The sequence below is a fragment of the Heteronotia binoei genome, chromosome 9 (assembly GCF_032191835.1).
Source record: "Heteronotia binoei isolate CCM8104 ecotype False Entrance Well chromosome 9, APGP_CSIRO_Hbin_v1, whole genome shotgun sequence".
Taxonomy (NCBI): Eukaryota; Metazoa; Chordata; class Lepidosauria; order Squamata; family Gekkonidae; genus Heteronotia; species Heteronotia binoei.
In genome coordinates this window covers 22,521,531-22,545,712 of record NC_083231.1, presented here as the reverse complement: position 1 = coordinate 22,545,712, position 24,182 = coordinate 22,521,531, and the positions used below count along the sequence as shown (strand labels likewise).

At 42.6% G+C, this 24,182-nt stretch overlaps 1 protein-coding gene across 1 annotated transcript in view; it reads left to right on the top strand.

The window, feature by feature from the left end:
- Window positions 1–4,100: 4,100 nt before the first annotated feature.
- The window catches only part of CWH43 (cell wall biogenesis 43 C-terminal homolog), a 39,172-nt gene continuing 19,090 nt past the window's right edge, over window positions 4,101–24,182 (top strand). The window contains exons 1-8 of the mRNA XM_060247357.1: window positions 4,101–4,239; window positions 8,418–8,609; window positions 9,579–9,699; window positions 9,856–10,010; window positions 10,547–10,745; window positions 17,744–17,832; window positions 18,826–19,080; window positions 21,867–21,992. Of these exons, the coding sequence (XP_060103340.1) occupies window positions 4,197–4,239; window positions 8,418–8,609; window positions 9,579–9,699; window positions 9,856–10,010; window positions 10,547–10,745; window positions 17,744–17,832; window positions 18,826–19,080; window positions 21,867–21,992 (1,180 nt within the window). The 5' untranslated portion in view covers window positions 4,101–4,196. The remainder of the gene's footprint in view (window positions 4,240–8,417; window positions 8,610–9,578; window positions 9,700–9,855; window positions 10,011–10,546; window positions 10,746–17,743; window positions 17,833–18,825; window positions 19,081–21,866; window positions 21,993–24,182) is intronic.

Here is a 24,182-nt window from a genome sequence, read left to right as displayed (position 1 = left end):
TGGATCCTCTTCGGTTAGAGGAGCAATTTCTTGTATTTATCGAGTGCTTAATGGGTGAGATTGGAGCCAAGGTACCTCACAACAGAATCAATGGCATAAGGACTGCGGGAAAATATTTTCAGAAGAGCAATGGACAACCTTATGGAAAAACTCTTTATTTAAATCTACATCTACATATATTAGAATACAAAATTTTAAAATATGGGCTCGGTGGTAGTTTACGCCATATAAACTGTTTCGTAGCAACTTGATCCCAACTCCATGTTGTTGGAAAAAATGTGGGGGAACTGGTACTCTGAAACACTGCTGGTGGGACTGTCCACAAATTAAGGAATTTTGGAAATCAGTGATTAAAATTGCAGGGGAAATAATAGATCTTGACATCCCTTTTTTGCCAGAATCTGTCCTGCTAAATATTTGGTATAAAAAACCGTGTTCTAAACCAAAATTAGAACTTCTTTCATTATTGTTATTGGCAGCCAAAATCATTATAGCATTATGTTGGAAATCAGATAGATGCCCAACTATACGTCAATGGTATAATAAAATCTGGGATTTGATGATTCAAGATAAACTGTCTGCAAGTTTTTTAAGACATGAAAATCCAATGCCAGCTGACAATTTTGTTGAAAAATGGTTTTCTTTTCTTTCTTATATCAATAAGAAACCCTCATCGAGTCCATATGTTCCAAAAAAGTACCTGGACTTCATTCTGTATTAAGTTTATGTTTTTATGCTTTACTGGTGAGTTTTTTATGTGGTATTTAAACTATACTTATATCTATTCTTTTATTTTTCTGTGTGTGTGAGTGGTTGTAAAGAGAAAATTTATTCATAGTATGTATTATATAATTTATACCTTGATGTAAAATAACTGCTATTCTACTTATATGTCAAAGGTTTTGGTTATGCTGTATTGAGTTATTAAAAATAAAAATTGTTAGTTACAAAACAAAAAATCCAATAACAAATTTAATTAAATCTTTCCTACATCTCCCGTTAGTAACTTCGGAGATCTGTTTACCTTGCCCTGAAGTTTTCAAAAAAGCCTAGTTGGGCTTTTTTTTGGATACTGAAAATATGAACACTACTTCTGAAGCTGGTAATTTCTTTCTAGTCAGGCTCTAGACTTCTCTCTAAAGACACTGTAACCAGGAGCTAAGGCATCATTCTGGAAAATTCTATAGCTTCTTCTGCTGACCCTTCCTCAGGTTCCTCTTCTTCCAGCCTCTGTCTTCCTCTCAGTCCTGCTATAAGATCACAAGCTTCTCCCCCCCTCCCCTTCAAAACTGTTCTTCATTTCCTATCTTTTGTCTTCTTAGAATTAATCTCCACCAGCTACTACCAATTAATTCAAATCACACTGAGTTTTGGCCTCTTATTCCTCCTGGCCAAACCCTTTCAACCATTGGCTATTCTCATGCTCATTGGTTTTTGTAGGAATGTCACACAATTCAGGGTTGAGGATCTCACACCAGTCTGTCTCTGCAGCTTGTTGTCTCTGCTGCTTTCTTGACAGTGGTGGTGTTGCTTTATTTATATACATTATTCTTTACACAATCATTTACTAACAACGTGCAGAATGAAACCACTGATGTTTACCTTAGCTTGTTACCCCAGATGTGTATTCCAGGAAGGAGGTGAAAAGGGCAGCACATTCCGAGACCCTCAGCATTCTTGCATAGGGCAAAGTATAGGAAGGTTTAAACCTGCCTTCTAAGTCTATAGATGAAGTAAGGACAAGGTTGGCCAGGACATTGCCCTTCCTTCAGGTTTTTAGTTGTAGCGGCCAATGTAAGTGGAAAGACTGTCCATTCACCGACCAATCATCTGTGACCCATTAGGATTCCTTTGTCTCCTACAAGTAGAACAAAGTTTGAGTCCAGTAAGCACTTTTAAGACCAACAACGTTTTATTCAAGGTATAAACTTTTGTGTGCAAGCAAACTGCTTCAGATATCCAGTATACTACTGGGAAATGGTCTCTGGTCCGTGTCAGCTAGTTTTGTGTGTGTCAGAGGTGATTGGGCATTTTCTTCCTGGTTGCTCACGCCGATCTTCTGGATTTTACCTACTAGAGGTGGTGCCATCTTTACAGGATTTGTTGGCATCTTTACAGCTTGTTGTAGTTTGTTGCATGAATCTGGTAATGCTGGTTGTATTCTCTACATATTAGTTTTTATTTGTTATTTGTAATTAGATTAAATCAGATGGCAGTCACAAATTAGAAAACTGTTGTAGCAAGATTAAGACACACACAGTATGTGTTCAGGTTGGTACTGCTGACATCAGCCTATTATGCAAAGGTGTTTTGCCTTGCTTTCACTGTGCATCTCTTTTTGTTTTTCATTATTTTTCCTAGTTTCAACACTCAGTTTGCTTTCTGTTCATTGTTTCTTCGGGTTTTCTGAGAATGCTTTTGTGCCAGTTTTTCCCTTGCTTTGCTTTTAAACCAAAGGTGATTCAAAAGGATACAGATTCCCTTGGATTCCCCTCCCTGCCCTTTTTTTTTGCCTCTTGAAGGTCATTCCACCACCTATATTGAGGTTGTTCCATCCACTCCGCACCTTCTCCCTCTCTTTGATATACAAGCCGTATTTCCCCTTTGGTTTAAATTTGTAATTTTTTTGATGTGACATGAGTCTAGCAATATGAGACTGTTGCTAGTCTTAGATTGCTAAATATAAGAAATTAAAACAATGGGGGGAGTTTAAAAGGAACTGCATGTCAATTTCAGAAATCGTCTGGTCACGTTCAACAGTGGATTTTCCCCCTTTACCTGCCTTCCTTTCTGTTCCCTGATCTAATGCAAAAATGCATACACAAAACCTGAACCATGAGGATTTAAATGGAAGGCGCTTGCTGGATGCTACTGTGCAGCTGTGTTAGGGCAATTGCGTAATTTTAAAAAAACATTTGGAGACCCCCACACACATATCATGTTCCACCTTGATTTAGAAAAGTGCCTTTTTAAAAATAAGAGCTGCAGAATAAATACACTGGAGGAAAAAGAATGGTGCATAACTTCGTAAAGTGGGCATAGGATCCAAAGTCAAGTTTATTTATTTTATTTAAAGTTTAAAGGCTTACGTCTTGGAAAATCTGCAGAAAACTGTGCAGGCATAATAAGCCATAGTAGAATCTCATAGGACTACTGGATAAGGAGTAATTCTCATTAAATATGACTGGGGGGAAAAGTTAAAGTCAGGTATAATGACTAACCTTCAGGAATATTCTAACCGTACACCTCTATTATTGTACTGTTATCAGTATGTGAACTCACAGCATGTAAAATGGTTTTGAGTGTATTAATAAGCAAGTAGAGTATTAGTAAGGAAGTGAACATTTAGTGCAGAGTGAGAACAGAGTATCTCCCATTGAATTAATGGAGACTTCTTCATAAATATATCAGAGGCTGTATGTTTTGGAAACATACAACAGGAAAGATTTCACAGACAATACGTAGCAGAGGTAAAGGAATTACTTGATGACCCTGAGAAGTTCAGGGATTAATTAGCTGTTTATCCACAGCACTGGTATAGGTTGGGGGATTGAAAAGAAATGTGCTTGTAAACATTCCACCTCCTGAACACCTTGACAATGGGATTTCCTAAGCTTTGCAGATCACAAATACAGTTTATATTTAACCTCCCTCTGGGTGCAGATGGACAGCATCAGAGCTTTATCTGTGAAACCCAACACAAAGCCTTTAAGGTTAGAAGAATAAAGAGAAGGAAGGCTCCATAACCTGGCAAACCAGCACACCCTTCCCAAGTGTTTTAAGGTCAAAGTTGTAGATTGGTGTGGATTATGATACAACAGGCAATTGGGTAGCTTGTCTTCAGCATCAGAGCAAAAGAGGTGAATGGCCCAAGGAGTCCCGTTAATGTTCTCAGTTCTCACCTGTGCCAAATACCTGCTGTTTGCTTCCTCCACAGAAGCAGTGTCTCCTTCCTTTGACACTAGATGTTGCTCTTGAGCCCGTTGGTTTTTGGTCTGGCCCACAAGAAAGCAATTTTACAATAGGTGTGGACTATGTAGGATAGGTGTTTCCTTCAGCACTAAAGCTTAGCTCTCAAGAGACGTGGCATGGTTTACCGCAAAAGCATAAATCCTTTAAAGAAGAAAGTCTTTTATTGAGTCCTCTGGGCTTCTGCAATAATTTCTGGACAGTAAAAAGAAATCTATAGTGAAACCATGGTTTTCCTTTGGAAAGAAATCCTGATGGAAACACTCCTGGGTATGTAATATTTCCAGCATATGCTGAATATTGAATTGCTATGAGATAATGACTGCAAATAGTTTCTTTTAAATTCCATTTTATTTTAAAGTCTGTGAATTTGATTTGTTACTCCAGAAATAGACTGGTGTTTAAGCATGTTCTGATGCTGACAAATGTATATGTAATAAATGATTACTTTGAGAATAGGTATTCCACACTATGAACGACAGAAAAAGCAGGTAAAAGCTTTCATTCTGAATTGCAGGTTAATTAGCATTAATGTATTTGTGGACTCCAGGAAATCAAGTTAATTAGCATTAATGTTTTTGTGAACTCCAGGAAATCAAATATGGTGTTGTAACTGCTGAGATGATAATTTAGGAGATTTCTTGCTAGTAAGAACAAACCAGTTATCGCCTTCAAAATTTACCTGCAAAATGGGATCAGAACTAGTACTTTACTGTTATGTGTGTTTGTGGGGAGAAATTCAGAGACAAAGAGAGTTGTGCTTAAACCACAGATAAAGACTGCATACCCCTTCTTTTAAGATTATCTATGTCCTGATCATATATAGAATGGGAAATAGTTCCAGTTCAAAGAGTCCCACCCTCTCTGGGAATTGTCTTCCAGTGAAATTCACTTCTGGTATCAGACCACACCTGGAGAAAAAAGGAGTTTAGTGATGGATTGCTGAGAACTAAGATGTGTGCATCATCAGATCTTTGTGCAAGGGTTTCAAATTACCCCTTGTGTGCTTCTTAGACACAATATTTTGTTGTGATCAGAAGCCCACAAGTGTATGTTTTTTAGAGTGACAAATTCAAGAAAAGCAACCCTTTCTGCTATTTCTTGGGGTGGGACAACTCTGGAAATCATCCCTATTTAGATTCCCATATCGACAGCTAGGATTCTGCCCCCAGAACTTAACTCCAAGCCACTTCACAATATTGCTCTGGCAGCAAAGCCCCATGAGGAGATGATGTCATAGGGAGAGAATAAGGTGCAGGATGCGTTCAGGCAGTGCTACAGAATCCTATGAAACGAGTGGGAAAGGGAGTAGGAACAGATGGGAAAGGGAGTGATTTCTGGCAGAGAAGCAGGGATCCGGAATCAACCGGGTCCCATTTGTGGGGTAAGAGGGAGGGCCGCCTTTTGCCAGGTGAGGGGGGCGGGCCAGGCGAAGCCCGGGAAGCAGGGGCCCACCCCAGCCTGATGCTGGCCCTGTGGGTTGTCTCTGTGGTGGGTCAGAGGGCAGGGGCGACCAGCGGCTACTTAGGACCCAGATCTGCCGCATCCTGCCCTCTTTAGCCATCGTATTGCTTGCAGGGCTGGCCCTGCCTTGCCACTATGCAAATTAGGTGATTGCCTAGGGCGCCAGACTTCTGGGGGCACCAAATTGGATGCCCCCCATGTGATTCGGTGATGTTATCAGTGCGGGGGGGGGGGCACCAGAAGTTAGCCTTGCCTAGGGTGCCAGACAGCCTAGGGCCAGCCCTGATTGCTTGGCCCACCCTCCCAACCCTTTATGTCGGTGTTTTTTCAGGTGTTGCATATGGGTTGCCTTCTTGATTTTCTCGTCACAACTTGGCAGTATCAGCATGGGGTTGGATTCATTCTCAGGAAAATCAGCCTGCATGCCAACTTCCAGAGATCCCTTAAGGGATCTTGGCTTGAGGGTCGATTGATATGCCCAGTCTGGGGGATTACCCCCATGCTCAGGTTGTAGGGAGGACCACCTCTGGACTTCTGCCCTAGTGGAATGCCAAACTTGCCATCCCAAGGTGACCAACGGAGCATCGACTGGCAAGCAGGTCAGTTGATGGAGTGGGATCCTTACCCCATGTTGTGCCAAGGTTTACTACAGCTGTAACCAATAAAGTTGTGGCCAATTTTATTCCACTTTTTCTGAAAATGGTGTGCTTGTGTGTTATTTCAATTGAAACTGTAAATCAAAGTAGAATGTGTTGGCAGGGAGGAATTTTGTCTGGGGTGCCTGCCTCGGCCCCTCCTCTTGGTTCTGGAGCCACCAATGCAGTTGTGTAGGAATCAATGAGATTGCAGTACTTGGCAGACTGATTGCAGAGCTGTCAAAAAGCAGCTGGTGGTTTGAATATGTGCTTATGTGCATGCATGGGAAACAAACAAAAAAGGATGCTGCCCGCCCACCCACTCCGTGGTTACCATGCATCAGTGATCTGAATGGTCAACCACAAGGTGATCGCACAGAGCAGCACGTTATGAGCAGATGTTTAGATAAAATTCTCCAGCGCAAAAAAATAAGGATACATTTAGAAGCATGGCAAAAATGTGCTAAGCCTGTTGTCTGACCACAGTCTTAGAATTCCATTGGGGCAGGTGGTTGTAGCAGACTGATAGATAGGGTTGTCAGGTCCGACTCAGGGAATATCTGGGAACTTTGGGGCTGGAGCCAGGAGACTTTGGGGATGGAGCCAGGAGCAAGATTGTGACAAGCGCAATTGAACTCTGAAGGGAGTTCTGGCCATCACATTTAAAAGGACTGTAGTTCTTTTAAATGCCTTCCCTTCTTTGGAAATAATGGATGATGTGGCACCTTCTTTTGGGGCTCATATAATTTGACCTGCTGGTCCAATCATTTTGAAACTTGGGCTTTTGTGGGGGAGAGGCACCAGATGCTAAGCTGAAAATTTGGTGCTTCTACCTCAAAAAGCAGCCCTCTCCCACCAGAACCCCAGATATCCATGGATCAATTCTCAATTATAGCCTATGGGGACCAGTCCACATGGAGTATAATGGAGTGCCCACTGGACATTCAAACCACCCCCTTTCAGGGGGAAGGGCTTCCAAACCAGGGGATTCTCTGCCCGCAACTGGGGATTGGCAACCCTATATGGTAGATTGTTGTAGATTGGTAGCTGTCCTCCTCTTTCTTGCCTTCACTTTTATGGCATTGTTCAGCCCTTGACTCATACACTCCCAAACTTTCTGCCTTGCGCAACAGTATTTCTCAAAAGCAAAAGAACAATGCAGTCTCTGAACACTACCTGCTTTGGCACTGTGTCAAGATAATCTCTTCCAAGGGCTCAAAAGTTGTTGTTGTTTTTTTATAAATAGCAGCTGAAGTTGCAGCTGTGTAGATCCCCATGGAGCTGTACTAAACAGTCTGTAAATATCTTTCGTTTTCATTTAGAGATTTTAAAAATAAAAATTGCAATTTTTTTTTAAACATTGTGTCAAAGCTTTCCAGGATCAATTGGCTAGCAGTTCATCAATAGATTATAGTCTTAAAAAAAAACCCTTTTTGCTGTCAAGTCACAGCTGACAATCAAGGCAAGAGACATTGAGAAGTTGTTTGCCATATTGCCTGCCTCTGCACGGCAACCCTGGGCTTCTTGGTGGTCTCCTATCCAAATACTAACCAGGGCCAATGCTGCTTAGCTCCCAAGATCTGACAGGCCTGGACTACCCAAGTCAGAGTTGGGGCTTTTTTTCAGCAGGAATGCAGTCCCAGCTGGCTTGGCATTAGGGGGTGTGGCCTAATATGCAAACTAGTTCCTTCTGGGCTTTTCCTACAATAAAAGCCCTGGTCAGGGCAGAAGATGGCCTACCTGTTCTGCCTATTCATATTTGAGTAGACTATGCAACAAAAGATCATTCATTCACTAATTCATCAATTAATTCTTCACTCAAAGGAGAATAAGTGCAACGCTATGCAGAATTAATTAAATCAATGGGCTTGCCCTGGAGTAATTCTGCATAGAGTTCAAAGTGTTCAAAATCCAAACACCCATAGTGTTCAAAGCTGCATGACCAATAAGAAATAGTATGCTTGTATGGTGCAGATTTGTAAAGCTGCAGGACTGAAGTCCAAGCTCTCTGCTCACAACCTGAGTTCGATCCCAGTGGAAGCTGGGTTCAGGTAGCTGGGTCAAGGTTGACTCAGCCTTCCATCCTTCCGAGGTTGGTAAAATGAGTACCCAGCTTGCTGGAAGGAAAGTGTAGATGACTGGGGAAGGCAATGGCAAACTACCCTGTAAAAAGTCTGCCGTAAAAACATCGTGATGCGACGTCACCCCAGAGTCGGAAATGACTGGTGCTTGCACAGGGGACTACCTTTTTAAATTGCTTTTTCACATATGACATCCTAGTAGTATCAATAACACTAAACAAGACATGCTCTGGAAGATGTATGACATTTATATTCCCCTTTATTTCAGGTTATGTTTCCTGGTCTCTCTACCATGCCTTTCCACCGATGATCTATTATTTCCCTTTACAAACCTTAAAACTCACTGGATTAGAAGCTTTGGCTCTTGCTTCCTTTTCTCCTGTGTTATTAACAATTGGTCCTTTTTGGAGGTTGGCTAACAACAAGTACATTTTAGCTTTGTTGAGGCTGATTACAATTGGTAAGTTATACTTGCACAGATTTAAAATGTATTTAAATACCGTAACTCTTCAAGAGTAAGCAGCAATATCAACATTTTCAAACTATATTGATACATGAATGTATTGCAATGGAGAATAATTCCCCATTGCTGACCATTTCCGTTACAAGATAACTGTGATCCTGCAAATTCCAAATACTATTCAGATGAAGGACAATTGAAAATGTACCAGAAAGTGAATTCAGGGACAATTATAAGGAAGTACAGTTGCTAAGGTGTTCCACCTAAAATCAGTTGAACTTCTTTCCAAATTGCAAGTAATGGGGTTTGCAGTACAATCTTAAGAATGTTTTCCTGGGTATAAGCCCCACTGAAGAGACTGAAGTCAGATTCTTAGTACAGATGCTTAGGATTGCTCTGTTAGTATTGTACTATCTCATTGGCTTAAGTGTGAACCGTCAAGAATGTGGCATTGCCTAGCAGTTTCTTGGTTTTTCAGAATTTTGGTTCAGGCTTCAGGCCTAATAAAGCTTACTGAAGGCCTCTATCTGAGAGATAAATGTCAGGCTGTAAGTTCAGAGAGAAAGATAAGGAGATGAGATGGACACAGGTGCAGATGAGAACATGGGGCGTACGTTGACTGTCAGTTCCCCCTTGGCCACTGGCAGGGGATGGAGAGGGTAGTGTTGCCAGATCGAGGTTGGGAAACTCCTGGAGATTTGGGGATGGAGCCTAGGGAGGACCAAGACCTCAGTGGGGTACAATGCTACAGAGTTCACTCTCCAAAGAATCCATTTTATCCAGAGGAACTGATCTCTGTAATCTGGATATAAACTAAAATTCCAGGGGATCCCCAGATCCCTCCCTAAGAGGCCTGAGGTCAGAGAATCAGGAAAAAGTTCTGCTGCTATTGAAATTAGGAGATAAAAGATATTTTAACTGCAGCTGTATTGTGCCCTTTTTTATTTTAAAATATGTTTCTGCACACAGGAAGCATAGCATCATACCAAGCTCCAAATGCTCACCTTCGACTCCTGATCTTGGCTCTGGGTGTTTCTTCCTCCTTGGTGGTTCAGACAGTAACATGGCAGTCTGGGAATAGTTTGCAAAGGTATTGTGTACAAAAGTGAAAGTTGCCTTATCAGCATTACTGTTTGTTTTTAAAGCAGATTGTCTTCTTTGATATGGTCAAAACCAAATAAAATTATTTTTTCAGAGACCTTACACAACCACTAATTTTGTCTATACTGTCAATACTTGCTTATAGATACTGCAGAATCTGGGGATTTATAATGGGAAAATTTCTTCTCCTTGTTCTTCGGATTTGGTATACATCATTAAATCCAGTCTGGAATTGTAAGAGGTTCAATACTGCTATAATGATTCTTAGTTTCCTAGCTGCTCTTGAGCGGATATATACAGGTAAATATACACAATACCCCGTTCCTGACTCTCACCCTGGGTGCTGTTGATAGACATGCTCTGAGAGTTTGATACTTGGAACTTAATTCCTAGGCCCAGACAGTTCAGTTTTGGACCACAGAGCGGAGGTGGAAGAGATTTAAGCCTTCCCCTCTGAATCATTTTCCTGATGTGAAATGGCGTTGAGGAGCTCCTTTTTGCTCTATTGGGGGAATTTAAATGTAGCCCATCAGTACATTATAAGCTTCTCCAATGGTGCAATCAGATCTAAAAATGCATTCCCCTTGTACATTATGTTAGCAAAATGGCTGCCAAACGGCAGGAAAATGTGACCATGAAGATGGCCTGTGACTGGGGAAATCAAATGGCAACTTCCCTTCCTGCCTTGTTCAACTCCCAGTCTAAGGTGGGATATAAATATTTTGAACAAAATAGCTTTTTTTTAAAACGCTTGAAAATGGCCTTAGAAATTCCCACTTATTTCTTTCACATGTATTGCTGAACTAATTCTCTCCACATTTGGTTGTGATTTTTAGGTGTTCATGAGGAAAAAGAAGCACACAAGGACATAAATACAGCCAAGGAAACGATTCATAGACCAAACTGGTTTTTGTCAGGGACAGCTTTTGGCAGCCTTATGTTTCTCACATTATGGATTTTTGGAGAAGTATCATTAGTTTCTAGATGGGCAGTGAGTGGACATCCACAGCCTGGACCAGATCCTAATCCACATGGGTAAGGGACTGTCATTCCGACATTCTTTTAAAACTGTCAAAACTGAGAACCATAGTGTTTGGAGATGTTTGTTTAATCGACCTTGTTCAAATATTGGGATTAATCTAATTTAAGTTTTGGATTTATATCCCACCCTATCCCGCAAATGGGCTCAGGGCAGCTTACAACAGTAAAATCAGACATATCAAGATTTAAATAACATCATAAAACAGGTACTATAGAATTGAAGGCAACACATCAGAAAAAATAGACGATACTTCAGACACAGGCGGCAAAGTCACACAACAGCATGTAGGCTGATGATTGTCGACACAATACAAACACCATGATGGTAAGATGCTGGGGGAAGCGGTGACTTTAAATTGAGGTGATCTCCTCAGAAGGTGCTGTGGATTCTCTTTAAGGGACAGGTCAGAAATTTTCTGACACATTCTTCTCTGAGGTGTCTTTAATTTTTATCCTTCCTTGGAATAACTTTTTGTTTGCCGTTTCATTATTTTTGGACAATATATACCCATGAACAATGGACTCTGACTTTTAGAAACAGACTCTGACTTACAGAATTCCATTATTAGTACAAAGTATGGCCACTGTCCCTATGGGGTAGAGAGAGTTTTAATAACAAACACCTAATTTTCTTCTTTGTTTCAGTTCTTAGTGATTCAGTAAGCTGTTTTATCAGTTGCATTAATGTGTCTCAAAATTTGAATGTTTTTTCTCCTACCTGTCCTTAAAAAAGCTCTGTTGTCAAGTATTTGTGTGGTTAATGAATTTGTTGGTTTTAAAGGAGAAGCTGAGGCATCTCCCAAATCACTACAGGACAGAAATAAAAATATTACTTACAATGGTTACTTTGGCAGACAATTACTAATACTTTTACCAGGGTTTTTCCCCTGGTGATGGAGGGGAACCTCCACATTCAGAGGCACTGAACCTCTGAATCCCAGAGCCAGGGGAAGGTCTCAACTTCTTTGCTCTGTTGTTGGCCCTCTAGGAACTGGTTGGCCACTGTGCAAGACAGGATGCTGGACTAGATGGACCACTGGTCTGATCCAGCAGGATTCTTCTTATGTTTTTATGCCCAGTCCCATGGGGTTAAGCAAAATAAGAAGCTAACTTTTATTTCTGGAATGAACACAACACTGAAGAAGTAAGACATAAGTAACATTTCGCATTCATTGAACAATTGAACTGAGGTCCTATTTCTGCAAATAGAATCCTTTGGTTACAAACTGACTATTTTCAGATCCAAATAGGCAGCTGTGTTGGTCTGAAGTAGTAGAACAAAATAGGAGTCAATTTCACCTTTAAGACCAACTTCGTTTTATTCAGAACGTAAGCTTTCGTGTGCTCTAAGCACACTTCATCAGATAAGGAATCCGGCACACTGAGCAGAGCCACACATAGCTGGTAGGCAATGGCTCAGAACATAAAATGGTACCATTTGTTTGACTATTTTCAGCCTACTCTAAGCAGCTTTTCTGCACAGTTTCACTCAGTTAGATATCCTTCTTCCTACCCACAATTCCTCAGCTGCAAACTTCCAGCTGCTGTTCTTAACTGCTGTTTTCCAATTGTCACCCTGCATGATTCCGTCAGTTCCCACTGGCTGCTCTTAGGAAGAGGCAGAACCTACTTGTCTGACACAATGAGCTTAAAAAATGTTCTGGTCACAATAAATTCTGTGCATACTTTGAGTGCAACAACTTTTGTCTATTTAAAGTTTTGGTCGACTTCCAAAACCTAAGCCATTGAACAATGAGTGACAGTACAGTCTTAAGCAGAGTTGCACTCTTCAGCGTCCATTCAAATCAGAGTGTAGAAAGGTGCAACACTGTTTAGAATCGCAATGCTAAATGCTTCACTTCAGCAGGTTATTCCAGTTTCTCTCCATTGCTTTTGCTCTGTCTTTTCTTTTTATAGGCTTGCTCATCCTTTATCTTGGCAGCATTGAATATAGATCAAGCCACAATATTTGTGATGCGAAATACTGAGTGATGCAATAAACTGGAAAGTCTGCTATGTATGACCTAAAAATATTTGGCTTGGACCTAGGGACACTTTTGCTTGGTGTATGTAGAATCAATTCTGGCAGCACCTTTTTGCAGTTTGTGGAGTCCTGCTCGGTATATGATGGTCCTTCCTTTAAGAGACTTTGGGGTGGGGGCTGCCACTGGGAAGGGATAACTGAAAATGTCTCATGTGCAAATAGAAACAAACTTCTTCTTCTTCTTATAATTATTATTACTATTATTATTATTATTATTTTATTTATATTCCGCCCATTCCCCCATGGGGGTTCAGGATGGAGTACATCAAATATGCAATAATAAAACAAACAATCAAAACCAGCTAAAATCATAATAAAATCAGTTACAGCGTTGAGCTCAGAATCTAATCAGCACTTTACATACCATATGTTGTGATGTTACATAACCCACTGGCCCCCATCAGTAACAAACAGTCCGAATAATGATGAAAATAGCAATGCTTAGCCTCTCTAGAGCCAAATAATGGAGCCAAAATAGTTATTTTCTTATAGGAAAAAGAATGTTTTAAATATCGATATTTTTAACAAGTTTCAATCATTTAAGTATTTTTCCATGTTTCTGCTTACTGATCACTTAAAGGCAGGGGACTATTAAACATAATTTTTCTTACCTGTTATCATATCCTGGCCAAAAATGAGACCCAATACGGAGCTCAAAGAATTAAACAATGAGGCCCTGCAGTTTGGGCTGCAATTATCAATTAATTCTACTCAGTTCTTTGCGACAGTATAAACGGATTGCAACCTGGAACACATTTGGGAGCACTTTTTCACTCCTGTCTCCTGTTATAATATTGAGCACTTTTCTAGTACGATATAATAAACTCCAAATAGATAGGAAACTCTTGGCTATAGATTTATCTAATTCAGTTCCAGTAACTTTTAATGGCATACCAGATTTATCTAATCATATAATCCTGATTGTCCAAGTGCATTTCCACTTCCTACTGCATTTGCTTCCTGTGGCAATCATACTCAAAAGCCCTGCTACTCATTCAGGGCTCTGAAACAATCCTTTTTATTTAAGTCTTATGGAAATCCAAGTGATTGTCATCCAATCAGAGCCCAAGGAACTCTACTGGATGGGAAAGAGTCAGTTTAAGAAACCTCAGGGTTAAGAATTTTTTCCCTTCATACAGGGATTTTGTGGTTCTGGATAACAGTGTTTGCTTAGTGAGGTTTTTATTTGACTTTTAGTTAGGATTTGGGGTCGACTTTGGGGGGAAAGCATGTTTTAGTGTGACATAAGAAGAGCCCTGCTGAATCAGACCAGTGGTCCATCTACTCCAGTCTCCTGTCTCATGCAGTTCCTCTGGATGTCAAACAACAAGGCATAGAGGCTGAGGCATTCCCCTGATGTTGTCTCCTGGATCTGATATTAAGAGGTTTACTATGTAAAGCAGTATTTCCTTTTGTCCATCCTAAATCCACTGCCCATCGGCTTTATTTGATGCCCTTGTGTTCTAATATTTTGGGAGAAGGATAAAAATTTATCTTTGTCAGTTTTCTCCACCAAAGGTTGCCGGGTCACCTCATTGTCGCAGCAGGGCGATTGGGGGGTGTTGTGAGGGTGGGTGGGACATCACACATGATGTCTCTGATGTGATGACATCACCTGGAAGTTATGTCATCATGTCAGAAGTAGGCCTCTGTTTTTTGGGCAAAACTCTGCGGGTTTTTTGACTTCAAAGCCTTAGAGTTTGCTGAAAAATCAGAGTGTTCCCGTGTGACATCCCCAGCAGAAGTGATGTCATCATGTTAAGAATGTCATGTGATTTTACTGTTTAGGGGTGGGGTTTTCCCTACTGGCCAGCTGGTGGGCGGAAGCCCCAAAAAGCAGGGGACCCCCCACACAGACCTGGGGACTGACATCCCTGGAGAGCTGGTTTGATGTAGTGGTTGTGGACTCTTAATCTGGGAGGTCTGGGTTTGACTCTACACTCCTCTACATGCACTGGCTGAGTGACCTTGGGTCAGTCACAGTTCTTGAAACAGCTGTTCTTTCAAGAGCAGTTCTCTCAGAGGATTTTCAGCCCACCTACCTCACAGGGAAGGAGATAGTAAACTGCTGTGGGGAGGGGAAAGGAGATTGTAAACAGGTTTGAGGCTCCAAGTGAAGGGAGGTGTATAAATTCAATCTCTCCCCTTCTTCTATCTCCACCTCATACATAATTTTATAAATCTCTATCACCTGTAGACAGTTGAGGTTTAAAGACTTTGCAGGAAAGGTCAGTGTGGGAGACTGGAGGACATTCTTCAGTCCAGAAGGCAATCATTTTAGAGCAGGGGTCCCCAACCCCCAGGCCATAGACCGGTACCAGTCCGTGGCCTGTTAGCAACCAGGCCGTGAGTTGTATCATTATTTCATTATATATTACCGGGGTGGGGAACCTCTGTCCCAAGGGCCGTATGCAGCCCTCGAGGTCAGCCTCTCTGGGGCCTAGGCTTCCCAAACCTCCCGCTCTGGCGGGAGACTTCTGGGTTCGCAGCCTCATCTCCCGCTCTTCAAAACTCTGGAAGCGGGGGTGGGGGTGGAGGGGGGGGAGAACATACCTTTAGGCTTCATGTTGTAGAGCTCCTGAGCTGTTTGCAAAATGTCTGCCCCTTTAAGGCTGGGCAGGAAGCAAGAAGCAGAAAGGGCTTCTGAGAACGGACCCTCCGTGTGTGAGAGGGAGGGGGCAGGGGATTCCCTAGTTTGGAGGCCCTCCCCCCCTTTAGAAAGCGTGGGGGGGAGGGAAATGTCTACTAGGCACTCTATTATTCCCTATGGAGAACGATTCCCATAGGTAATAATAGGAAATTGATCCGTGGGTATTGGGGGCTCTGGGGGGGCTATTTTTTGAGGTAGAGGCACCAAATTTTTAGTATAGCATCTAGTGCCTCTCCCCAAAATACCCCCCAAGTTTCAAAACGATTGGACCAGAGGGTCCAATTCTATGAGCCCCAAAATATGGTGCCCCTATCCTTAATTATTTCCTATGGAAGAAAGGCATTTTAAAAGGTGTGCTGTCTCTTTAAATGTGATGGCAAGAACTCCCTTGGAGTTCAATTATGCTTGTCACATCCTTGTTCTTGGCTCCACCCCCAATGTCTCCTGGCTCCACCCCCAAAGTCTCCTGGCTCCACCCCCAAAGTCCCCAGATTTTTCTTTAATTGGACTTGGCAGCCCTACTGGGGCCTCTCTGGGGCCTGGCTGGCCAGCAAGGATTGTGGGGTCCAGCTGCGCTGTGCAGCAGCCTCCCCAGGGCCAGGCAGGGATCACAGAGCCCAGATGTACTGTCCGGCAGCCTCCCTGCTGCAGGGCCTGGAAAAGTTACTACCACAGTTCAGTTTGTACTTGATTATCCCAGATGGTGTGGCCTAATATGCTAATGAGTGTGTGACCTAATATGCTACTGAGTTCCTGCTGTGTTTTTTCTTCAAAATAGCCCTGGACCTATGCATTTGCCTAGGGCCACGCGTGCGCCAGAATAGGCTCCCCCCTCATGACTTCAAATAGAAAAACAATTATTTGTATTAATTTTGCTGGCCTGAATTGTTCTCCCTTGGCGGAGCACTGTTTTTTAAAGTTGATAATTTTTTAATGACCCGCAAATGATGTTATAAATATCTGTTCTGCCCAGCCCGGGCTGGGACTGCGCGGGGAGGCCCACCCATACTCACCAGCAATTCCCCCCCCCGGCCGACACCCGGAGAGCTCCCGCACCGCAAGCCCCTACAACCACCCCACCACCTACCTGGGACGCCGACGCCCCAGTGACGCCCCCAGGAGCACCCCCCAGCCAGCACGCTTGTCCACAGGCACGAGGAGCCTTGCCAACATGGAGCATCAGAGGTAGCTGGGGCCGGGAGGCGGAGACGGAGCCCAGCAGCAGAAGAGGGAGGGGCCGGCAAGCCGAGCCGTGGCGGCTGGCGCCACTGCGCCCCGACACTCCACAACGGCTCTGGCCGACCCAGACGCTTCCAAGAGACCAAGCCCCAGAACGCCTCCCCTCGGCGTCCAGGCTTTTGAACGGGGGTGGAGCCAGAGGGGGGTGGGACCCAGGGAGTGGGGAGGGATCTGCAGAGGCATAAAAGGGAGGGAGGCACGAGGTCAGGGAGGAAGCTGACTAGTAAGGTGAGGGGCTGCCTCCTGAAAGAGAGAAAGGAGCCCACACACAGCCAGAGGGGAAAGGGGGCTTGAGGTGCTGTAACCTGGCTCCCACCCCTAATTCTGAGACCTCAGGGGGGCATTTGCAGAGGCCCAAAAGGGGCAGACCTGTCAAGGGGGGGGGACAGCCACACCTGGGGACCGCGAGAGGCACCTGGGGTGCGAAAATATCCATATGACCCTTGGCAGAAAAAAGGTTTCCCACCCCTGATATATTACAATGTAGTAATAATAACAACAAGAAGAAGAATTGCAGATTTATACCCCGCCCTTCTTTCTGAATCAGAGACTCAGAGTGGCTTACAATCTTCTGTATCTTCTTCCCCCACAACAGACACTCTGTGAGATGGGTGGTGTTGAGAGGGCTCTCACAGCAGCTGCCCTTTCAAGGACAACTCTGTGAGAGCTATGGCTGACCCAAGGCCATTCCATCAGCTGCAAGTGGAGGAGTGGGGAATCAAACCCAGTTCTCCCAAATAAGAGTCTGCACACTTAACCACCACACCAAACTAATAGAAATAAAGTGCACAATTGTATCATCCTGAAACCATTGTAGCCCCCCCCCTCCCCCAGTCCGTGGAAAAATTGTGTTCCACAAAACCAGTCCCTGGTGCCGAAAAGGTTGGGGACCGCTGCCTTAGAGCTTCCCTTTCTTACCTGCTCCCCACCCTCACATTCCTCACTCTCTGGAAGAAAAACAGTGGAGTGGAACTTGGTGTTTGCCTGGGGACTTTTTTTTTAGCTATTCAGTACAAAAATGTGCTAATTTTCTCTGCTTTCTTTTCTTTCAATGTACAGGGGTGCAGTTCTCTTGGGGCTAGCTCACGGACTGATGTTTTCCTTTTGGTCTTGGTCTACCTTTGCTCTTTGTGGTTGGTGCCTTATAGGTGAGAATAAATGTGGTGCCCACTTCATTTTGCTGTAAATCCTCGAGCCTCTTAAAAGACTTGCCGATCTCACCTAATTCTTAGCAGCAGGAAAGAGTAAGGGATCCAATAGCACCTGGATCCAGTAGCAAACTTGGGTCCTTGAGAGACTGAACACATGTATGTTAGTCGGAGGCAAATTCCATAGCTAAAGAAGCCAATTTTAGAACAAGCTCCCATAGAATTAAATAGGGATGTGTGGATATTGAAAGGTCTTCTCATTGGTGGCCCTATGCCATGCAGGTGCACAATAGAGGGTCCAGATATTCTTCAATGATGTGCCCTAACTGTGACACTTTTTATTCTACTTTATAACACGCCCGGCCACTGTGGTTATATTCAGGGGCTCTGCTGAAGTTAGACAGATAACATCCTGAGAAAGGGCCTTCTGTTTCAATGGTGTTCCCTGTCCGATGCTCATTGACTCCTCTGCCCATCAATGTTCTTGTTTTGTTTAGCTATTTTCCCTTGTTTTACATATATATTTCTGTTTTGATCAGGGCATTTTTGTAGAAAAAGCCCAGCAGGAATTCGTTTGCATATTAGGCCACACTCTCTGATGTAACAATTGTTTCAAAAGCCCAACAAGAACTCATTTGCATATTAGGCCACACCCCTGATGCCAAGCCAGCCGGAAGTGCATTCCTGTGTGTTCCTGCTCAAAAAAAGCCCTGGTTTTTGGTGTCTTGGGACCCTGGATGGAAGGTGGCATTGAAGCATTTTGAATAAATAAAACAGCCCTGCGAAGTGGCTTAGACTGAAAGGTAGTAACTGGCCCTAGGTCATTGTGGCAGAGCAGGGACTTGAAAGAGACCTACTTTAGCCTCAACATGCTGGGGGGAGTGGAATGCAGAAAACTTTTTGTTGCACTGGTTTTCCAATTTTATTGCAGTTTTACTACAACTCTTAGACTGATGTTCTACAATTCGCCATTGTTCTTTTGTCTCTTTATAGGTGCAGCCGGAGCAGCCGGTCTATTGAGTTTACCAACATGGGGGGCAGCTCTTGCTGGTGATGTCTTGGCCGTCTTTACTATGTGGACGTGGCCTCGCATAACTGGAAGCTTTGTTAGTTGCTTACATCCTGTAAAAGTAACGACTACAGCAATGCTTGTATACGTGCTGGAACTGTTCTTCTGTGTGTGGTGTACAGCTTATAAATTTGTACCTGGTGGAACTTACGCTCGAGAAAGGTCTGATGTTCTTTTAGGTATGTTTGTTTTTCTTACCCAAGAGAAGCTGTCAAATTTTCTTCATTTGAACTCTTATCAACTTTAAAATATAACTTACAAGAGTTTCATGATCTTTTCCTGTTTGCTTTCTCCATTTCGTTGATATCCGTTGTTTAAAAGGGCATAGAAATTTAGATGCTTTCTGTGTTGTTTAGGGTTGCCAATCCCCAGTTGGGGGCAGGGGATCCCCCAGTTTGGAGGCCCTCCCCCCGCTTCAGGGTCATCAGAAAGCATGATGGGGGGAGGGAAATGTCTGCTGGGAACTCTATTATTCCCTATGCAGACTTATTCCCATAGGAAATAATGGAGAACTGATCTGCGGGTACCGGGCTCTGGGGGGGGGGCTTTTTTTTTAGGTAGAGGCACCAAATTTTCAGTATAGTATCCAGTGCTGCTCCCCAAAATATCCCCAAGTTTCAAAATGTTTGGACCAGGGGGTCCAATTCTGTGTGCTCCAAAAGAAGGTGCCCCTATCCTTCATTATTTCCTATGAAAGGAAGGCATTTAAAAAGGTGTGCGGTCCCTTTAAATGTGATGGCCAGAACTCCCTTTGGTGTTCAATTATGCTTGACACACCCTGACTCCTGGCTCCACCCCCAAAGTCCCCAGATATTTCTTAAGTTGGGCTTGGCAACCCTAGTGTTGTCAGGTATACAGAAATTTAAAAATAGAGCCACAGAATAAAGGGATGACCACTAGACTCCTGTATGTGTATAAGTGGATTTTGGGGATTAACAGGCACTAGGATTGCAAATCTAACCATCGTATAGCAGCTTTAGATACGATCAACTACTGAGGAGATGTCAGAGAGCATTAGGAAGGGGATAAAAAATAAAGGAGAACATATAGTTCTTTTATATGAATCAACCCCCTTGGATGGCTTTAATTTGAGTGAACATCTTTGCTAAAAGAGAGGAGAAAAGCTGCTGAATTACTTGAATATATTAATTTATATAAATGGGTGGAATTCTGGCCTGTATTCAAACCACTCTTTATAGAAACTCTTGATTGCTAAAACCCCTACCCACCTCCCAGTGTTAGTTGTCCAATGTAAATAATTTACTGACTCCTTAACTATAGAATAATAATTTACTGAAACCTTAAAATCAGTAGAGCTTCAAGAAGCAATGCAAGGGTGGCCCTAGCTTGAATTTCACCTGAATATCCAGTAAAATAAGTTGGATTCAATTGACTGTGGAGATGGAAGATAAAAACAATGAACCAAAACTCTTATCACAGGACCATGGCTGGGTTCCAAAGAGCTTGTGTTCACAAGAGGTTTTCCATCTCACTATGCTATTAATGACCTTCCCTCTCTTCAAAATCTCCTGAAGTTTGGGGTATCCTCTGAAACAGTATCCAATGCTCTGCAAAAGCAAGAAGGAAAACCAGGGGTGGAATTCTAGCAGGAGCTCCTTTGCATTTTAGGCCACACACCCCTGATGCAGCCAATCCTCCAAGAGCTTACAAAGCTCTTTTTTGTAAGCTTTTGGAGGATTGGCTACATCAGGGGTGTGTGGCCTACTATGCAAAGGAGCTCCAGCTAGAATTCCACCCCTGAGGAAAACATTCTGCGCATTCACACCATGCATGTGGAGGAGTGCTCAGCTCACACAAGAAGATTCCTGGCTGTGTGTAGATCTTGTATTTCCATTCTTTATAACTTTTAGCTAGTGGCAAATTTCTTGTTTCTTCTGGTTTCTTGCAGGTGTGGCTGTTCCTTCCTGTTCTCTTCTCGCATCTACCGTACTGTCTTTCTGTTATGGCATCTTATATAGGGAAACACCCTTTTCATAAAAGTAAGGCTGTAAAAAACAATGCATTGCAATCATAGTTATGGTCCTTCAAGAAATGTAAAAGTCCAAAGGTCATTCGATTCAAACCCTACACATGTTCAACTGAATTCCAGACTCAGCCTTTTGTATTAATTTAAAGGGATGCAGAGGAGGGAGACAAACCTGTGACATACTGGTTAAAATTTTAGAACAGAACATTGAAATATTTGGTGATCAGGTCCTTATGGAATAGATTCAAATAAGTAATAGATGGCTTTGGAATCTTACTTTTTGTCAAACATCCCCAAACACTTTTAAGAAGTGATAGATACCTAGTGTTCACCTTTTAAATTGATTCTGGACTAAGAAAGGAAAATCATAATAGTTTAATAAAAAAAAAACCAAAGGCATTCTACAAAATGTGTTCTCCAGCAACATAGTGGAGAAGCTTAGAGGAGCTGTAGAAACTTAGAGAAGACAGGAAACATCTCTGGGTAAATTCATGATATTGTAGTATAGCAAATTAAATTAATCTGGCAACGAAAACACGTAACACATAATCTATTGAGATGTCAAAGAAAATTAATTTCTCAGCTACTGTGGAACATTACAGAAAGGTTAATGGAGGAATTGGAAAGCATGCCTGGATAGCAAGTTAATCAAACTAATTTAGTTATAAATGTTGTCTTAAAGATAAAGAAAAGATAAAATGGGAAACTTCCCAATCATGAGGGCTATGCAGGCTTCTTTGATCTCCCTTTGCATGAAATTGCCTTTTCAGCCTACCCAATTTGTCCTTTTCCTTACATTTCTTTTGAATGCATCATCTCTGAACCAGGATTCACTTTGCACCACTCCAAGTTGCAATCTTCATTTGTGTTCTGATTAGATTCACAGTGTTTTGGGACAAATGAACTTGAGGTTTGGTTATGTTTGCTCAAGTGTTTTCTTAATATCAAATATTTTAAAAATGCCATTTTTTGTTATAGGAATCATCATGCTACTTATTGTCATAGAAGTGTTAGTTGATGGTAAGAAAGAGCTTCATTGTCTGTATGGGATAAAAAGCAGTCAGAAGTCCCTCGTCAAACAAAGTGACAAATACATCAAATTATGTAAGTATAACTTGCTTTATTCCTAAAAACAAATTGTTTAAAAATTTCAAAAAGCCAATACCAGAGACAGTTTGGTGCAGTGGTTAGGTGTGCGGACTCTTATCTGGAAGAACCAGGTTTGATTCCGCACTCCTCCACCTGCAGCTGCTGGAAGGGCATTGGGTCAGCCATAGCTCTCTCAGGAGTTGTCCTTGAAAGGGCAGCTTCTGGGAGAGAGATCTCAACCCCACCCACCTCACAGGTCTGTTATGAGGGGAGAAGATATAGGAGACTGGGGTTGGGAGTAAGCAGTGAAGTGGCTAGGTTTGCAGATGACACTAAATTGTTCAGAGTGGTGAGAACCAGAGAGGATTGTGAGGCACTCCAAAGGGATCTGCTGAGGCTGGGTGAGTGGGCATCAACGTGGCAGATGAGGTTCAATGTGGCCAAGTGCAAAGTAATGCACATTGGGGTCAAGAATCCCAGCTACAAATACAAGTTGATGGGTTGTGAACTGGCAGAGACTGATGAAGAGAGAGAGCTTGGGGTCGTGGTAGATAATTAACTGAAAATGTCAAGACAGTGTGCGATGGCAATAAAAAAGGCCAACGCCATGCTAGGAATTATTAGGAAGGGAACTGAAAACAAATCAGCCAGTATCATAATGTCCCTGTATAAATCGATGGTGCGGTCTCATTTGGAATACTGTATGCAATTCTGGTCACCGCACATCAAAAAAAATATTATACTTTGGAAAAAGTGCAGAAAAGGGCAACTAGAATGATTAAAGGTTTGGAACACTTTCCTTATGAAGAAAGGTTAAAACGCTTGGGGCGCTTTAGCTTGGAGAAACATCGACTGCAGGGTGACATGATAGAGGTTTACAAGATTATGCATGGCATGGAGAAAGTAGAGAAAGAAGTACTTTTCTCCCTTTCTCACAATACAAGAACTCATGGGCATTCAATGAAATTGCTGAACAGTCAGGTTAAAATGGATAAAAGGAAGTACTTCTCCACCCAAATGGTGATTAGCACGTGGAATTCACTGCCACAGAAGGTGGTGGCGGCTACAAGCATAGCCAGCTTTAAGAGGGGATTGGATAAAAATATGGAGCAGAGGTCCCTCAGTGGCTATTAGCGCAGTGTGTATATATATATATATGTGTGTGTGTGTGTGTCTGTGTATATATATATGTATATATACACACACATGCATATATTGGCCACTGTGTGACAGAGTGTTGGACTGGATGGGCTATTGGTCTGATCCAACATGGCTTCTCTTATGTTCTGAGTCTGCTCTGAGTCTCTGATTCAGAGAGAAGGGTGGGGTATAAATATACAGTTGTCTTCTTCTTCATTCTTAAAATCTTCCCATTTAAAAATGTGAATATGTAAGGTTAAGATGAAATTCTGGATGCTTGTTAAGTAGTGGGTTCAAGACGCCAGAGTGATTTTAGCATAGCTCCTTTATTGAGCACTAGCTTACAACACATGTGGCAAGCCGTGACTATATACACAAACCCCAACCCAAAACACACCCTCCCCAGAATACAAACACACCAACTGGAAAAGAAGGCGCTCAGAGCCTTCATTTGCATGGGCTTAATTCAACCTGATGTTTTACCCATAAATATAATTTCAGGCCTCAGCTTATGCTCTTGAAGCTCCTCAGGTACACACTACCAGTTTGGTGTAGTGGTTAAGTGTGCGGACTCTTATCTGGGAGAACCGGGTTTGATTCCCCACTTCTCCACTTACAGCTGCTGGAATGACCTTGGGTTAGCCATAGCTATCGCAGGAGTTGTCCTCAGCTGCTGTGAGAGCCTTCTCAGCCCCACCCACTTCACAGGGTGTCTGTTGTGGGGGGAGAAGATATAGGAGATTGTAAGCTGCTTGAGTCTCTGATTCAGAGAGAAGGGTGGGATATAAATCTGCAGTCTTCTTCTTCTTCTTCCTTAATGCTTGAATTACAACTACTATCTCTTAAATTAAAATGCATCTGGTTGTCAGGTGGTGAAGTAGCCTTCAGCTTCCACGGGCAGTCCAGCTTCTGGATGGGTGGGGGAGGGCTGTCTGAAGACAAGCTGGCAGGCTACAGTAGAAGAAGAAGATACTGGATTTATATCACGCCCTCCACTCCGAAGAGTCTCAGAGCGGCTCACAATCTCCTTTACCTTCTTCCCCCACAACAGACACCCTGTGAGGT